Raw genomic sequence first — 18543 nt, 5'->3', positions numbered from 1 at the left:
ATAACTACCGGAAGTAGTTCCTGTGTACTGACGCTAGCTGGGTAGCTAGCGCCGCGTCGCTTAAAAAGCAGCCGGGCTTGTCTTAAACTTAAGAGGCTGACACTCGCTAAACCACCCGATCGCTCGCCAAGCGACTGTTTCACACTGGACTTATTTTTCGTTAATATGGGCCGATAATTCCTTTATTCTAGTGGTATGCCGGGAGTGGTGCGGCCTATTCGGATTAACGTAATGATGACACTATCAACGGCGCGCGTCAGTCCGCCCCTCCTCCAGTTTGAATTTGACCTTAGAAGACACCGTAGCGTATGCTGGACCCGCATGCATCTGTCCACCTCTCCTACGTTTTGAAATTGAGATTTGAACATCATTTTCTGAAGTATTCGGAACAACAGTGTAAGGTTTGACAAGGTAAGTGTATCTCTCTCTCTCCGGTTTAAAATTTAGCTTTGAAAGTGATTTTTTAATGTGTCTGGGTGATTCTTTGTCGTGGTCATGTTCGGCAGATGCTAACGCTAGTTAGCGGGTATTCAGCCGAGGTCTACAAAATGATGGTATCTACAAATGAGGTATCTACAAAATGATGGTGTGGTTAGCACTTGGACGTCACTTTATTCCAGAGGTATCGTTTGTAATTAAAACTTGTAAGAAGCGAAGTGATTTTTTTTCTTTGTATGTGTATCTTGGCGATCGCGATTATTTTCATGTGACTGGGTGATTCTTTGTCTGTCGTGGTCATGTTCGGCACCTAAAGCTATTTAGTGGATATTAAGCGTCTCCCGGTTTGAAAGTGATTTATTTATGCGTATGTCTCTCTGCCTGGATTGGAATTTATGCGTGTTTGGGTGATTTCTTTGTCTCGTGGTGAAGCTGGATGCTAAAGCTAGTTAGCGGGTATTCAGCCGCGGTCTACAAAATGATGGTATCTACAAATGAGGTATCTACAAAATGATGGTGTGGTTAGCACTTGGACGTCACTTTATTCCAGAGGTATCGTTTGTAATTAAAACTTGTAAGAAGCGAAGTGATTTTTTCTTTGTATGTGTATCTTGGCGATCGCGATTTTTTTCATGTGACTGGGTGATTCTTTGTCTGTCGTGGTCATGTTCGGCACCTAAAGCTATTTAGTGGATATTAAGCGTCTCCCGGTTTGAAAGTGATTTATTTATGCGTATGTCTCTCTGCCTGGATTGGAATTTATGCGTGTTTGGGTGATTTCTTTGTCTCGTGGTGAAGCTGGATGCTAAAGCTAGTTAGCGGGTATTCAGCCGCGGTCTACAAAATGATGGTATCTACAAATGAGGTATTTTAATGAATATTTTAATGCAAGTTTCCTGTTTTATTGTGAAGGTCCGCGTCGTATGTGAGTGTGATCAGTTTACGTTTCCCCTGTCCCGTCAGCCCAGATTCCTCCCAGCTGTGTTGCCCTCCTGTCTCTCAACCCCTGATTACTGGTGTGTGTATTTAAGCCCTGTGTGTTCTCCTGCCTGTTGCCGGTTCGTCTGTGTTCCTCCGTGTCAGTCTGTGTAACTCTGTGTCAGTCTGTTACCCTGTGTTCCACGGAGTCCTGTTCCTCGTCTGCGTCTCTCTGCTATTCATCATCCGTTGTCATATGCTCCCAGGTCTGTTATTTTAGTTCTCCCAGTTTAGGTGTCTTTAGTTGTTTGTTATGCCCCACTGTTTGTTTGCTTCTACACCTCTGTAAATAAAACCACCGGTATCTCATCCACTGCCTGCATCTTGGGTCCTCCTTCTAAATCCACACGGCTCGCCTCGGCAGCCGTGACAGGTTGAACATGTAAAACTTGCATGTGCCATTCTCCTCATTTTTAAACTTTAAAACTTGTTTTAAAACTTTTTTTTCTTTAAGTTTTTTTGGGGGGGTGGGATGGAAGCAAAGTTTGTGTGTGGATGTATTGTTGTTGTTCTTTGTTTGTTTTCTCATACTATCAAAATAAACTAAATTGGTATGCAGTTTTTCTCTCTCACTTTCTGCCTCTCACTCTTTGTATTTACAGTGCAAACAAGATGGAGAGAAACATTGTCTACTGCCTGCTTTGTAAAAAGCCGCAACAGTCCATTCGCACACACCTGAGCAGAGTGTGCCTGAAAGACTGCACACCACAGGAATGTGAGGAAGAAGCTTCCAGAGCCATTGCTTCACAGAAGCTGTTTTCTAATGAAGGTAGAGTCTGGAACTTCTCAGAGCTCCAGGAGTACTGCAAGGATGAAGAATCTTGCATTAAACTCTGCACTCGCCTTCAAACACGTGGATTTATCATCACGAACAGTCCCCAAGCGTTTTCGACAGTTGTGCCAACAGCGAGGTATGATGACCTTATTGCCACTTCCACATATTGGATGACACATACAAACTTTCAATAATGTCTTACCTCTGTCACATTTGCAATAGGTCTGATAAGAAGGAAATTCTTGCCGTGGCCAAGAAGGATATTGAATATTTCCACACAAGACTTTCTGGCGGTGATTGCATCCCCACATATGCAATGACTACCTTCAGACAGTACTGTGAGGCCATCCTGATTTTACAACATGGACTGACAGGAAATGCTGTTCAAGAACTTTGTGTAAGTGCGCCACCAACAACCAAAGTGCACGATAAGTGAAATGACAGCTGATGTAAGTCTGTATTTCTTTAAGCTCCAACACCTTTTTTTTTTACATACACAGGTAGAGGACTGGATGGCGCGGAAAGCAGTAGCTGATGGTGTTGAGCTGAGTGGTAACTTGAAGATAACCAGCCAGGAAGAACAAGTAAGTCATTCATTCTCAGCAGCGACTCTCTTCTTGCTCTATAGGCACCTTGTGAATTGATTTTATGAGATATTTAACATTGATTCCTTTTTTTCTCTGCAGTTGTTGGACTGCTATTTTAGGAACATCCGTCCAGTGTCCTTGCAAAATCAAATTGCTGGCAGCGATGACAGGGGCAAGTTCTTCCTAGGAGAATGTGGGGTCCCACTGTCCAACCCATCATTAGATGTAAAACGCCTGAAAGCGAGGTGAGTGCTTGACCTAACTGGATCAATAGCATATTAAGAAAGATTTGTTTCTTTGATCTGACAGAGAAACCCTAACCCTGGACTCATAACAGTCAGCCACATATGTTGCTGTATGTCAGAGATGTTCGCCCCTTGTATTTTGGTTTTTTCATCTCTCTTGGCTCTAATTAATTTGCATGCATTAAAAACCACAGATACCTGAGCACTGAACCTGGGGATGCTATGGCTGAGTCAGCATCAAGCTCAGTAGGAGGACTACCGACACCAGGACAGGCCAGGTACACTTTTTTTTAAAAATATCACACACTACCACAAGTCAACCTGTGTTACACGTTTCCACATTTAAAAACTTTTGATGGATTTGATGCATCCCCTCCTCTACACCTTTCATGTAGCACATCATCTACGCATCTGCCACTCCAAGAATGGGATGCCTTCCTGCAGGCCTTCCCGGTCACGCTGACTGGAGAGCCACCATCCAAACGGCAGTGTGTACAGGCTGGCTTTCTACAGCACAGACACCACTACAAGAAATGGAGGGATATTCAGCTGAAGAACAGAGTTGGGTACATTCTCGGTAAGGCCTGGGCATGTCATGTTAATGGAGCTGCTTCTGTTGCATTGCTTTGTTTGTTTTGTATGTATTTCAGAATGAAAATACTTTAATAATCTCTAAGAAAATTATGTGGAAATACACTTGTGTAGAGACAATAGCAGTAACAGTCTGAACTAATTAAATAATACAATACATGTAAGTTCAACCGACTCAATGTTGTACACCCAAATATACACAGATAGCTCAATTATAAATATATGGAATATTTTAAGGTACAAATACGTGATTGACTAAAATGCATATGGTTGATTTTTCATTTTTAAGCCGCAATAATCACTTGCATTATTTCTTGTACATCGCTTTGTGACCACTTCATTTAGGTCAGTCAGTTGGCAGAAGAGGAAACCCACCTCAGCCTGCACGTGTGCAGATGGCTTTGGACAAGGAGAAATGGGACACCAACAAGCCCACTGTCAATGCCATCTTGCAGGCCTGGGTTGCTCCGCAGCCCAGTATGCAAGACAACCAGTCCCTCATGTCTTCGATTGCAGAGCAGAAGTGGAAGGGCCTGGCTTTGCAAGACTTCGGGGAACGGAAGGGCAAAGGTAAAATGCACACAACATTTAGACAAATTGCAAGTGAACGTTTCTAAGAGCCCTGTCATGACCGATGGTCTCTTTCAACTTACAGGTGTGATCGCACTTATGCCTTTCCACAAAGGGGATATAGTGTGCGATTACCACGGGACATATATCACTGAAGCAGAAGGGAAACGGAGGCCCCAGTCGGGGTATCTGTTCTTCTTCAGGGACGAGTGTGACCGAGGGATGTGCATCGATGCCACTGCATTCCCCTGTGCCTGTCATCCCGACATTGACACCTATGGGAGGCGAATGAACCATTCCCGGAAAAATCCAAACACCAAGCCACAGAAGTTTACAATGAACTTCCCTGCAGGACCTCAGGAGACAATACTTTTCATTGCCCTGAAGGACATCGCAGTTGGTGAGGAGGTATTATGGGACTACGGGGTAACTCGGAAATCTTATGGTGGTGAAGGGGAAGACTTGGAGTGGCTGGACAGCTGACTTTCATTTTATCTGTTCTTTTCCTCTTCTCTTTGCATGGGCTTTTTTTATGTAGTGATTTTATTCTAAAAAAACACAGATGTTTTTACATTGTCTTGCATGTAATTTAAATGTGGTTTGAGGGTTTTTTGTTTTGTTTTAATTTACGTATTGAAATAAAGTGTGATGTTTCCAAATTTAACTCTGCTTCATATTGTATTATTTACGTTCACCGTTTCGTGTTTTATTGTGAAAGTCTTGTGTTTCCATGTTCAGGTGTCTGGTTTTGCTTCCACTGTGGCTCCATTTTAATTTCTCATTTGTGTTCCCCGCGTCTTGACGCCTCCTGAAGAGCATGAGGATTAACATAGCCAAGGCAATTATGAAACACGTCAGGTTTACAGATGAATAATAACAATAATAATAATAAATGTGAGATACTAGCTCTACATGAGTGTCTCCTGCAGTTAATATGTAATACACAGATGAAAGATGAGGTGAGATATCTAGGCATTATCTCTTGTCATTTGCAAAGATTAACTACTAACAGAAAATAAGAATATCTCAATAATAGACTTAGAATTTTCTATTCTAACCCTAATTTTAAACAGGTGCCTGCAGATTTTTTGGGAGAATTTGGACAGTCTGTCTGACATCTGCATTTGCTCATATTTGTTTAACAGCCCGGGTCTGCGCTCAGGTGTCGCACTTTGGATAAATAAGAGCCGCTAAGTCTGACGTGAAAGTCATTTCTCAGTAGTCAAGTACGCGAGTCCGTACAGCGCAATCGTTTGAAAGTGTACTTGATGACATTTCTGTTAGAGTTTTTACTGCCACCCCCTCTTAATTTAAATATGAACAGAAATTACACAGATAATTAAAAAATGTATTTTAAGCACGTTGGGACCATTAGCTTACATGTTTTCAGTTTTATTTGTCATATGCAAGTTAGCACAGGGTCAACATTGCAATGAAATGTGTTTGACGAGCAGCAGTCACTCAGCAGCATGATACAGTAGGAGAAAATATAAGAAAATAAAATAATAAGAAAAAATAAAAATAGTAAGGAGCAAAATATTAGAGAGACATGGTAAAAGAGAAAAGATGACTAAATATATATTTATCTATAAATATAAATATATGTACACTAGTGATTAAATAAGAAAATCTTGAAAAGAAATATGACGGGAGGGCAGATGGGATATTGCACAGGAATGAGCAGCAGAAAATTACAGTATTGCACTTTTAAATATAAATATCAATGACAATAACGTGGAGTGACCAGTGCAGATTAAACATTATATGTATTATGAAACAGGTGGTTTGGTGACAGTGGTCCAGGTAAATGCTACATGGACACCTGATCAGAGGACAAGGGCTTAAAAGGTGTCTGTGTGTCTGTATGTTTCTATAATTGTACATATGGAGGACAGATAGCTGCATCGATGTGTTGCTCATCAATGACCAGCAATTAAGGGAGAGATACCAAATGACAGTTTGTAAAAAGATGGCATTACATCCCAAGCCTCCACTGTCCCAGTAACAACAGATTACCATGGAGAATATGGTTTTCAGCTGAGATTTCAGAAGGGTGGTAAAGCAAAGATGAATACATAAATAAATAAATAAAAAATAAAAACAATAATGAAAATGTCATTCTGCCTAATTCAAAATTTCCTAAAACCATACTGGCTGATCAGTTACCGTACAGTGAGATACCGTTTTCTTACTCAAGTACATAAAGGTTGGCTAGATTATAAGAGCGAAAGGTGAACAGTGAAGCTGTTAGTATGTTACTTGAAATTATAAAAAATGGACTTTATAAAATAAATACCTAAAGGTTTTTCAGAAATTATTACATAGAATAACAAAGCCATACTTTTACATATACTGAAAACTAGGGCTGGGCCATATTATACCGTTCACGGTAATACCGGTATAATGTTAGGCTACGATAGGAAAATGAAATATCGCGATAGAATATGAGTAAAACGCGCATGCGCAGTGCCTTTGTTTTCATACGCACATGGCCGATTGTTGAGTGAAACAGATGAACCAGAATTGGTTTGTAAAAATGGTGCAACTTCAGTGATGTGGAACTGGTTTGGTGTTTGTCCGTCAGATACACGACAAAGCACATTTTTTTTGCAGAACATGCAAGCGGCCGTCGGACTAAGATGCCCTTAAATCTGGGAGTAATCTGGGTCCTAAACTCTTAGTGATGCTTCAGGTCAAACGAACACTGCAGCATCACTAAGAGTTAAAAACTGTCTAAATTCTTTCATCTTTAATAAAACGATCAGCATTGCTGCTTTACCAGGTGTAACTATGAAGTTTAACTTCCAGGCATCCATGAAAACAAAATGTATTACATTTACAGGCGATCGTGGCTCAAGAGTTGGGAGTTCGCCTTGTAATCGGAAGGTTGCCGGTTCGAGCCCCAGCTTGGACAGTCTCGGTCGTTGTGTCCTTGGGCAAGACACTTCACCTGTTGCCTACTGGTGGTGGTCAGAGGGCCTGGTGGCGCCAGTGTCCAGCAGCCTCGCCTCTGTCAGTGCGCCCCAGGGTGGCTGTGGCTACAATGTAGCTTACCATCACCAGTGTGTGAATGTGTGTGTGAATGGGTGGATGACTGGATATGTAAAGCGCTTTGGGGTCCTTAGGGACTAGAAAAGCGCTATATAAATACAGGCCATTTACCATTTAACGGAGTTAGAAGCTAGCAGGAAGCTAGCGGAAGTTAGCTCGCTAGTTTCGCTAGTTACCTAAGCATGATATAGCATGTTCTGACTGAGAGATTTCTGAAAAAAATCAAACGTACAGCTCTGCTATCACTTCCAACATAAATGAAGACAGGAAACTAAACAGCAGTGACGTTTGTAGGGTTACTGAAGTTGGGCTAGCTGGTATATAATGATGTGCTACGTGATCACTAGTGACACAGCTATGTTAGCATAACATAAACAGTGAAGCTGGAGGACGAACACTAACATTTTTCCACTTATAAAAGTTAACGTGAAGGTTCTTCATGGTTAGAGACAAATGCAATCGCATGGCAGGATGCTGTAAACGGACCAAACTTCAGTCAGGAGAACAACTGAGATAATCCATCCACAATACGAGGTTAGTCATTAATATACTGCAACAACATGGGAATAGAGCAGCTGCCAGAGAATTCAACATTAATGAATCAATGGTACAGAAGTGGAGGAAGCAAGAAGAATGAGTTTAATAAAGTTTGATTTATCTGACTGCTTTGTTTCGCTTAATGTGCCTTATAATCCCGTGCACCTTACGGTCCGAAAAATACGTACTGCACACTGCAGTTTAATGTTGCAAAGCACCTCTTTTTAACTTCAGTGGATATTATACATGGTTATGCTCAGGATATGTCAGCCCATTTCTACTGGAAATGCCTTTTGGTTAAACTTTCAGCAAGGAATTTGCATTTGCACTGTTACATTTTTATAAAGCTTTAATGTACATAAAAACCAGCTTCTTGTTTAAGTGAAAATAAATGGAAGGTTGTCTTTTTGCGCTAGTAATGTTGTGGAGTTGTATTTTGTCTCGCATCAATTATATCGTCAGTTATATCGTTATCGCAAATTTTCAAATATATATCGTGATAAATATTTTTGGCCATATCGCCCTGCTCTACTGAAAACAAAAAAAGCTTTATCTTAAATGTACATAGTATCAGGGTAGGGGAGCTTGAAAGGAGCATGAAGGGTTTATATTCTCGATTTATTGGTCCTTTCCCAGCGGAAGCAAAGTTAAATCCTGTTACCATTCAGCTGGTTCTGCCTATTAAGGTGAAGATGGATAATATTTTTCATGTCTCCCAGGTGAGGCGAGTTTGTGCAGAAATAAGTGTGTGTGTGTGTGTGTGTGTGACAGAGAGACAGACAGAGAGAGAGAGAGAAATCACCAAGCACTAAAATTCAAATTTTGCACTGCAGACCTCACAGTGTCTGTCTGTCTGTGTGTGTGTCTGTGTTTGTGACAGACAGAGAGAGAGAGAGTGACACTTGCTGTGTATTTAAAAAACAAACGAAAGACAATGACAGACGCAGAAAATTTAACTTTTTTTTTTTCATTTTCTCTCACAAATGTTTACAAAAATAACATACATTATTTTCATCTCAACAATGATTTTTTAACAGAACATGATGTCAAAAACAGAATTATCAGATATATTTACAAAGCGAACATTTATTGTTTGATTACAAGAATTACGTTTTCAAAGCAAACAAGGTAAAATTAACAATTTTGGAAACATGTTTACAACCGTAACATGGCATCACACTCGTGTAACATGGGGAAAAAAATCAAAACTTAGTTTAAAAAAAAAAGACAATAAGTTTTTCATCACACCATAACTTGAAAAAGCACTGGATTGGTGAATTCTGTAACACCAATTCTTTATTTGTCCAACATTGACACCAAGTGCAGTCTTTTCTTGACAAATGCCTGGTAAGACCGGGCAGACAAGCCTGCAGCCTTGCAATCCCGCACATACTGTGCATATGCATTCTTTACCCTGACTGAAGGGTCCGTGTTCACAAAGCCTATCTCTATGTCTGACCAACGCCTGCTGACATTGGCAGGGATGAACACTGCGCTTGTGCTCACAACCTGAGGCTCTTCATCCTCCAGCAGGACGGGAAGTTCCACATGATCAAGCTCCAGTTGCAGTGTTGGAGGCTTCTTCTTTGGATGCACTGGCTGGATCACCATACGATATGGGATGTCGTAGTACAGTTTGTACAGGGTGAATCCAAACGTACGCTGACATGGAGATGTAGACAGAATCTTACATTTCTGAAGGTCCGCTTGACTGACCTTTAGCTCGAGTAGCAGATCCTTGATTTTCTCAAAAGATACGAAATCCCGGTTCATCAGGAGGCCAACTGAACTCACCAGAACGAGAATTTTCTTCTGAGTTTCAGGATCGATCTGTTTTGGAAGCCTTTTCAGTACATCGACCAACCATGGCATGCCATGTTCCTTGTATCTGTCAAGATTCCGGGCATAGCAAAGCGAACGTCGCTCCATCTCCATTGCAATATCTCCAACCATGGCTGATGACTGTGCCTCCACTGAAGGCTGTTGGTCATCGTTGTGGACTTCAACAAAGTCAACGAAGTTCCAAGTTGCCTTACGGGTTCCCCGGAGATCACGAAATTTCAAGTCGGGGAACCACCTGATCTTCATTTCAACGAAGCCAGCCTTCAGGCATTCTTGAACATCTTTGCCACAATCTTCAATGAGCACCCTGGCCCTGGAGAAGGTGAAAGGTGTTGGAAAAGAGTCCCTTATGGCGAGGTTCTCAACCAATGCGGAAAGGTTGACGTGTCCCTTCAAATTCTCAGGGCACTTGGCTCCCTGGAGCGCAGCGACGGGGATCTCTTCATTTCGCCGAAAAATATCTTGCAGCAGAAGGAGGAGAAGTGAGGGACCAACTATGGCAGGCTCACACCCCATGTTACATGTGAGGGAAAACACCCTGCGAACTCGAAGAACCTGTAGGGGATCCTTGGTCCAGTGTAACAAAGGGGGAGGTGTGTCCTCAATTGCTGGCCCAGTTGCAGGGCCAAGCGCCATGAAGCCCCGGACATGTGTGGCACTGAATTCATGCCGAGAACTTGTGCCCAGGGCAGAGGAATACACAATGTCAACGTTAGACAAGGGGTGTCCATGGAATGCCTCTTCTAGTGCTATTTCTAGCTGAAAGGCTCTCCACGTGGGCAGAAACCCACCTTTGCCCTCGTGCTGTTGGCCCAGCTGCCAGAGCTCCTCAACCATGTGGGTTAGACACTGCGAAAGGACAGACTGGAGGCTTAACTCTTCCTCCTTCCATTGGAAAGGTACGAGCATTGGGACGTTCTCCAATAACCTTTGGATATTAGGAATCCGGAAGAAAGAGTGAGCAGGAATGGGTTCCTTCAGTTCTCCTAAATGCTCTTCATCCAGCCCCTGGACCATCTCAATGCGCAAGGGGTAGTTGCATTTGGACTTGATGGCAAGGTCCTGCATGTGGACGTAGTAATCCTCCGCACGTGTGTGAATAGCTTTCTGGTAGTTGGGGTGGCTCAGCCCACAATTCACTATCAACCCACTTACTGGGTGTCGGAAGGTTGATTGATAGTGGGTGTGTGGACTGGACACGTAAAACTGCCAAAAGGTGACAAACGGCAGACTGGCAATTTTAGCCAAAGCTGGAGCAACATCCAGCTCATGTTGATCCAGCACTGTCTGAAAGTTTGCACACTCGTGCATGGACATGGCGGTGAAAAGTGTTGCTCTTGGCCCAACCAACAACTGTAAACCAGCTCTAGACCAAAAAAATTGGGTGTTGGTGTCATCTGGAATCACATTGCACGCCACATGCAGAGAACACCGAACGATATTCTGGAAATCTGTGATTTTGGATAAAATGAGTGGTTCATGTGACTTTTGGCCAAACTTGTAAACAAAAAAATGGAGATCCAATGTCGGATGTTCAAGCAACAAATCCTTGGACTGATCAATAGTACAAAGCACGAACTCTTGATCCTGAGGTAGGACATTCATGTACCCTTTGTTCTGCAGGACTGTCTTCTGTACAGAGGGTCGATCAAGATCTCCCACTGGGAGGGTTCTAAGACTCTTCACAAAGTTGACCATCATACCATTGATGAGTTCAATGGTTTCTGTGAGAAAATATCCCGGGGACTGACAGGCTTTGTCCACCTTAACAAGGGATCTGGGAATTGCAACAACATGCAATTTATAACCTTCGTCCAGCTCAATAAGGTCGATGCCTCGAACCTTGTGTAGCACTTCCAGGCCTTGAATGGAAAACTTGGTGAGATCCAAATGTTTCTTGATTAAATGCCAAGAATTGCGCAGTTGTTGGATCCGGTACAGAGAAAGGTTGAACTTTGAAAACAACAGCTTCAACCTTTCCAGGAATTTCAGTTCGATAACGATGCCATCGAAATCAAACTGAGCATCTAGTTGCTCATGAGCATTGTCAATAGTACTGGCCTGCAGAGGAATGAGGATCTCTGGGTCAGTAAGGAAATCTGAAACACTGGAGGAACTCAAAAATGCTGTGGCCAAACCATCCATGTTCTCCCTAGCAACATCCTCCATGGCTGGTGGAATCTGGTAAGTAAAAAGAAAAAAATTGGGTAAGTACACACAATAAAATCAGGTAACACACACACAGCAGGTAAGTGCATACACACACACACACACACACACACACACACACACACAAACAGCAGGTAAGTGCACTGTGTTGTGGTTTGCAGTGTTTTGTGTTGTTTTCACTTTAAATTTGTAAAAGGAAAAAGCTGAAAATTTAAATAGTTAAAAGTTTAATTGTGAATAGTTGATTTTTTTTTATATGATTTGTTTATTACATTTTATGTAGAGTGAATAAATAAGAGTATATTTACGGTGGCCCCTAGAGACAAAGCACATACAAACTTCAAATCACGTACGAACGCTGAAGCATGTACAAACTCCAAAACACGTAAAAACTCCAAAACACGTGAAAACACGTAAAAACTCAAAACACGTACAAAAGACAACAGAAGTTGAATAAATAAGAGTATATTTACGGTGGCCCCTAGAGACAAAGCACATACAAACTTCAAATCACGTACGAACGCTGAAGCATGTACAAACTCCAAAACACGTAAAAACTCCAAAACACGTACAAAAGACAACAGAAGTTGAATAAATAAGAGTATATTTACGGTGGCCCCTAGAGACAAAGCACATACAAACTTCAAATCACGTACGAACGCTGAAGCATGTACAAACTCCAAAACACGTAAAAACTCCAAAACACGTGAAAACACGTAAAAACTCAGAAGCACATAAAAACTCAAAACACGTACAAAAGACAACAGAAGTTGAATAAATAAGAGTATATTTACGGTGGCCCCTAGAGACAAAGCACATACAAACTTCAAATCACGTACGAACGCTGAAGCATGTACAAACTCCAAAACACGTAAAAACTCCAAAACACGTACAAAAGACAACAGAAGTTGAATAAATAAGAGTATATTTACGGTGGCCCCTAGAGACAAAGCACATACAAACTTCAAATCACGTACGAACGCTGAAGCATGTACAAACTCCAAAACACGTGAAAACACGTAAAAACTCAGAAGCAGGTAAAAACTCAGAAGGACATAAAAACTCAAAACACGTACAAAAGACAACAGAAGTGCTCCAGGATAGCCGGAAAACCCATCACTAACACACACACAGCAGGTAAGTGCACGCACACACACACACACACACACACACACACCAAAAATTACTGAACTTACCTTAAGGTCCAAAGAAGATAAATCCCCAATGAAGAGAGCTGTTGATGGTCTGAATGTTAGGTCCAAAATGAGTGAACTGAGAGGTGTTGCCCTTTTATAGGTGGTGTTTCTCAATGTAGAAATAAGTTTTGAGGTTTACTTCTTTTTTCAAAAAGTTATTGACAAGAAGAACTTTAATGTCTAAAATTACACAAACACGAAATTTGTCTGTGGGACCATTTTTGGTCATTTGCATTTTTCAATTCCAAGTAGGGTTGCCAACTCCCTGAAAAATAAATAAGGGACACCTCGTGGCCCAATTGTCTTCACCCTTCCCTGTGTGGTGAATTTTTTTAGCTCTTTTTTTGTGTGTGACATTATTTTTTTAACCATTTGACTTGAAGTTCATTTAAGTAGATGCATATTCTTTGTGATATGAACACATGGGAAACAAATGATAATTTATCCATTTATTTTTAACGCAAAATGATAACATTAACACAATAAAATAGGTATCTTTCCTAAACGAAAGACTGGTACGCTTCACTTTTTGTGCAAAATGACAAAATTAACACAAAGAACTCTGTCCTGCTTAAACTAAAATTATATAAATTAATAGAAAACAATAGAAAGAAAAACATTATTGTAACAGTGCACATTTAGTGCAATTAGAAAAGTGCAAAAAAAAAAGTCTGTGGAACACCTGTAAACACAACATTTGTGCCTCAAAGGCCTTGACTGTAGCTGAAAGTTGAAGTAAAAAAAACCCAACAAACTCATGAACTCAAGCTCAATGCTACATTATGTGGAAACAGACTACTTTTTCCATTTGTGTTTTTTTTTTAGCTCTTGCTGCAGTTAGGAGTTGTTTGTCGTTCAGGATTGCAGAGTAAAACTCTGAGCAAGACATGGGATGCTGAGTACAAAGGATACAACAGCCTGCATATTGGGGAGGTCAGCTGCCTGAAGAATTTCCATCCACTTCTCTGCTGTTCCCTTGGACTGCCACTTTTCCTTCTCCTGATGTTCTATGAAGCGCATTGAGGCGACTTTTGTTGTGATTTGGCGCTATATAAATAAAATTGAATTGAATTGAATTGAATTGAATTCTTTGGTGAGGTGCTTCAGGAGGCTGGTTGCAGTGACACACTCTTCATAAAGCTCAGCCATAGAGATGTTTAACCTGCCAATAGAGATGAGAAGTTGACATAAATCCTAAGTGGTACATAGAACATTTACAGTGGTAAATAAATGGAAAAAATGTATTGTATATGTTTATAACGTTGTATAGCATTTAAACAATACAATAAGTATAGTTTATTTATTATGTATTTATCCATCATTATATTAAGTATATGAACTCCTTGAATTTGTAAAACAGTGTATAAAAGATTGCATGCGTGTGTATATACACTACAAACAAAGTTAATGATTATGGTTTTATTTATATATGTTATCTATCAATTGTATTTGTTTATTTTTAACCATCAATACTATTAAAACATGGTTTATCATTTCACTGGCAAATGTTTTCTTCTTACCTGCCAGCCAGGTCAAGTCAAGTCGGCGTTATTGTCACTTCAACCATATACAGTTTAACAGTACACAGTGAGGCTAAACAAGGTGAAGCCGTTCAATGATCTTCTCCATGTCATCAAAGGAAATCTTCACAGATGCTAGAGAGATGGGCTGCCGGTGGAAATACCAGTTTTCTTCTGAAAAGTCAAACCGCTTCCGGACATAACTGATGGCAGTGTCTAGGAAGGCTGTAAACTCCTGCCTGGCACCATCAGCATCAGATGGCGAGAGACGCTGGAGCTTTTGTCTTGTTAGGTACCCGTAGAACCCATTATCTCTTCTCTGAAAAAGTCTTTTCAGGAAACACTCCATGATGGAATAGAGGTCAACAGACGTGGTTACATTCTTCTCCAGTTTTTTCACCACTTCTTCAAACAGACACATGACATTATTACAGAAGAGGAGGTAGACTTCCACAATGTCTGCCTCTCCCTCAACTACAGCAGCATCTTCTGTCAACTTCAGCAATTCCTTCAGGTGCCTTGGACATTCCTCACCAATGCTGATGAGATATGACTTCAGTGGGTCCCAGTTCTGCAGCAGGCGGGTGATTGCAGGGTTGAGTGACAGCCATCTCGTCACAACATGGCGCAGGATATCATGGAATTCAATGTCACAAAATTCACAGAACTCTTTCAGGGACTCTCTCCTTTTGGCAGAGGTGGAAAAGAAGCTGTATATCTTGAGGACAATATTTTCCACATCAACAGAGAGCTTGTCCAGGACTTTTTTCACAGTGTTATTAATAATATGTGCATGGCAGTTGCCACGAAGGATCTCACTGTTGGTCTCTTTGAATTTTGTGAGGACTGAGTTGTGGATGCCATAATTTGCATTGTCAGCACTGAATGCAGAAACCTGATCTAAGGATAGCCCCACGTTTTCAAGAGAGCTTTGTATTATTTTTACTATTCCCTCTGCAGACTCATCTGGATTTTTACAAAATCCAATATCTTGTTGACAACTACAGCCTCTGGTGTAAAAAACTGCAAGGCCAAGGGGAAACATCTTCCGATTTCCCTTATTTGAAGCATCAGTGTGAAGAGAGAATGGTGAAGTTGCACCACTGTTCTATTTTTTGATCACCTCTTCTATTGCCTTTGGTGACACAACATCTGTGACAACTGCTTCAGCTTTCGTCCTCCCAAAGGACATCTTTTTGGCAATACTGGAGTCATTCAGCGTTCGTACATTCAGTTTGAGTGCACAGTCACCCGAGTTATAACTTAAACCGTGCTTTACAGTGTGGTAGACATGGGTCACCTCTGCAGCAGTCACCTATAAAATAGAAATATATATATATATTACAGTATATCTGTATAGTTTGTGTAGTTTATCAACTGACTTTAAAATATAAATTACGCATGCAACTTGTAAGAAATGGGTATGGTCATATATATGTATGTTTTCAATATAATGTGTATTCTTTATATATATTCAATTCAGTAGTATTTTATTAATCCCAGAGGGAAATTAGGTGTTGTTGCAGCTCAGACTAATCAAGTCTTCAAAGAGTTGTTGAAGACCACAATCACTGTGGGAAGGAAGGATCTCTGCCTTGCCTTGAAACTGAAGTCTCTTCTGTGTCAACTTATTCAGGCTTTGTGGCTTCAGTTGAGGTATTATTTCAGCTTTTCTAATGCTAATCAGCTGCTCCCGTTTGTAAACCCGCTTGTTCCCATGATTACGCATCATAACTCATAATCATTATTCATCTGTGTATTACTTTTATGTATTAGTCACCTATTCGTTGTAATCATCTATCCTTGCAGTTGTTTATTACACAAAACAAATTATATTATCAAATTTTGGCCCATTGAAATCCATTATAAACGCTATTTTTCACTGCCCAACCATTACCATTAATTTAAAAGTGATCTTTTCACGTTCACTGACGATTTGAGGTAGGGGCCTTAGAGTTGTGATTTTTTTATTAGTCCACCAGGTGGCGCCCTGTTTCTTCTCTTTTTCATTTTTGAGCATTGAACAAACTCAAGCCAAAAATTCAGGTTTTGAGCATGTCTTTCTGCTTTAAAAAGTGGGAAAAAAGAGTGGTGTTGTGTGTCACTATCGATGACCTTCATATTTTTAAACAATATAAAGGTCTTTATGCCTAAAAAAAAGAAAAAAAATACACAAACACACTTTCAATCTTAAAATGTATTCAAAAGCTTTCAAAAGTATTTTCTCTCAGACAGCCACACTGCAATACAAACAAATTAAATATAAAAGCATGGACCAAAAGCAAAATAGATTTTATTTTTACCTTCAAAATAATTTTTAAAATGCAGCTGCGTTGAATGACCTATGACCCGGAAGTAGTCGTTGATAGAAAGCTGAGCTAAACTGCTTTGGAAATAGACGTGCATTGAGCAGAAAATGGAGCTTCTGTCATCTCACACTGTCAATCGATCATGTAGAGACACCAATTATCTGCAAATTGTGAGCGAAGCGGAGATCGATGGGAACAGCCATTGGATGATAATACCTTTGCTCCTGAAGCGGCATATACAGGGCTGGACTCAGCGTGCGTGAAATTGTGCACAGTGAACATTCCGCTAACGCTTTCGGAGGTAAGTGCTCATCCATAAGCATTCTTACATTACCACTGAATTAGAGGGTTACGACAAAAGTAATGTTTTTAATAATGTTTTTAAATCTTAAGGCTGTCGCCTTAAGATTGACGTCACGACGACTTCCTTTCAGTCTATGTTGTTTACCTTTTTCTCGATAAGTTTTATGTCACCAAGGGCCTGTTCTTCGTACCGCGCTAAGTAAGTTAGCTGGATTAGATTGTTGACGATTTCGCGTGATCCTGGATCGTTCGGTTCCCCGAAGCCCATCCGGGACTTGCTGTCATAGCAACAGAGCCGTAAGCGTAAACCTGCTCGGGAGCAGGCTTACTTTATGTAAACAGGATTAGATCGCGGCCACGCAGGTATGTCCGCGTCATTCATACGAAAGCAACAGCGATATTCCACCACTGTTTCACCATAAATAAATAACATCAATGTAACTAAAGATAATGCAGCACTTGATCCTTTTATTGATGTCACACAGATACATACAGGTCATTCCCTAAAAAAGGGAAATGTACTATTAACATTCTATTACATGTATGTGATTATTACAGATGTAATTCATATTTCAGAGTAGTAATTGTAAATTACTTCGTGTAATCAAGATGAGAGACCACGGCTATAAAAGCGAAGGTGGATTTGGGAAGTCTGTCGCAGCCATGTCCTGTCCGTTTACGCGAGCAACCCATTGCGGAAGGTGCAAGATTGATAAGGAGAGTCCTCAGAATTCAGCGTATATTGCGGGACAGACAGGATCCTTTAGCTCAGCGCGACAGTGTGCTCATAGAGAGATATCGATTTTCCCGTGAGGGTATTATTCACTTAACCAACTTGTTGACGAGGGGGTGCAGGACCACCACCTGTCTTTTTTTTTGCTCTGCCCTTTTCTTGGTTGCTGTTATGAACAAACAAACAGAGTATTCCAGGGTCTCTTTCCAAGAGACTAAAAGCAATATAAGTGATAAATATTACCATTCTGTAGAATATTCTTATATTTCACTTTTACTTGTTCCCATGTTCTAGTGGGTCCTGTTGTGGCTCTAATGTGAAAGGGGATATAATATAACATATTATAATATAATATAATGTAATATAATATTGGATAATATGGTGTGATATGATAAATCTACCCTACCGCCTACTGGTGTTGGCCAGAGGGGCCGATGGCGCAATATGGCAGCCTGGCTTCTGTCAGTCTGCCCCAGGGCAGCTGTGGCTACAACCGTAGCTGCCTCCACCAGTGTGTGAATGTGAGAGTGAATGAATAGTGGCATTGTAAAGCGCTTTGGGTGCCTTGAAAAGCGCTATATAAATCCACTCCATTATTATTGTTATTATTGAATTACTTACGAGTTTGATTTGTCAGCAACTTTCTGCCAGCCCTCTCTCCTTGCTTTTGCAGCCTTTGCAGTGTTCCCTTGCGTTTTA

The 18543-nt window shown here is 40.8% G+C and overlaps 2 protein-coding genes across 3 annotated transcripts; one reads left to right on the top strand and one right to left on the bottom strand.

The window, feature by feature from the left end:
• Positions 1–275: 275 nt before the first annotated feature.
• On the top strand, positions 276–5363 carry LOC145422792 (uncharacterized). Of its 2 annotated transcripts, XM_080294599.1 has the most exons (9): positions 276–411; positions 2019–2327; positions 2414–2588; positions 2692–2775; positions 2878–3023; positions 3218–3301; positions 3419–3600; positions 3960–4184; positions 4270–5363. In XM_080294599.1, the coding sequence occupies exons 2-9, from the start codon at positions 2029–2031 to the stop codon at positions 4665–4667; spliced, it is 1593 nt and encodes a 530-aa protein (XP_080150725.1). In that variant the 5' UTR covers positions 276–411; positions 2019–2028; the 3' UTR covers positions 4668–5363. The 2 variants fall into 2 exon arrangements, with proteins under 2 accessions (XP_080150725.1, XP_080150724.1); XM_080294598.1 differs by lacking the exon at positions 276–411 and having other exon boundaries at positions 498–2327.
• An 8415-nt stretch (positions 5364–13778) lies between these two features.
• Positions 13779–18051, bottom strand: LOC145423169 (uncharacterized). The gene is made up of 3 exons (XM_080295357.1): positions 17257–18051; positions 14500–15814; positions 13779–14141 (listed from the first exon to the last, which is right to left on the bottom strand). Exon 2 carries the CDS (start codon positions 15542–15544, stop codon positions 14573–14575), a length of 972 nt encoding a protein of 323 aa, XP_080151483.1. The 5' UTR covers positions 15545–15814; positions 17257–18051; the 3' UTR covers positions 13779–14141; positions 14500–14572.
• Between the last annotated feature and the right edge of the window lie 492 nt (positions 18052–18543).

Source organism: Astatotilapia calliptera, chromosome 20 (assembly GCF_964374335.1).
Source record: "Astatotilapia calliptera chromosome 20, fAstCal68.1, whole genome shotgun sequence".
Lineage (NCBI taxonomy): Eukaryota > Metazoa > Chordata > Actinopteri > Cichliformes > Cichlidae > Astatotilapia > Astatotilapia calliptera.
This window is presented reverse-complemented; position numbering and strand designations above follow the sequence as displayed.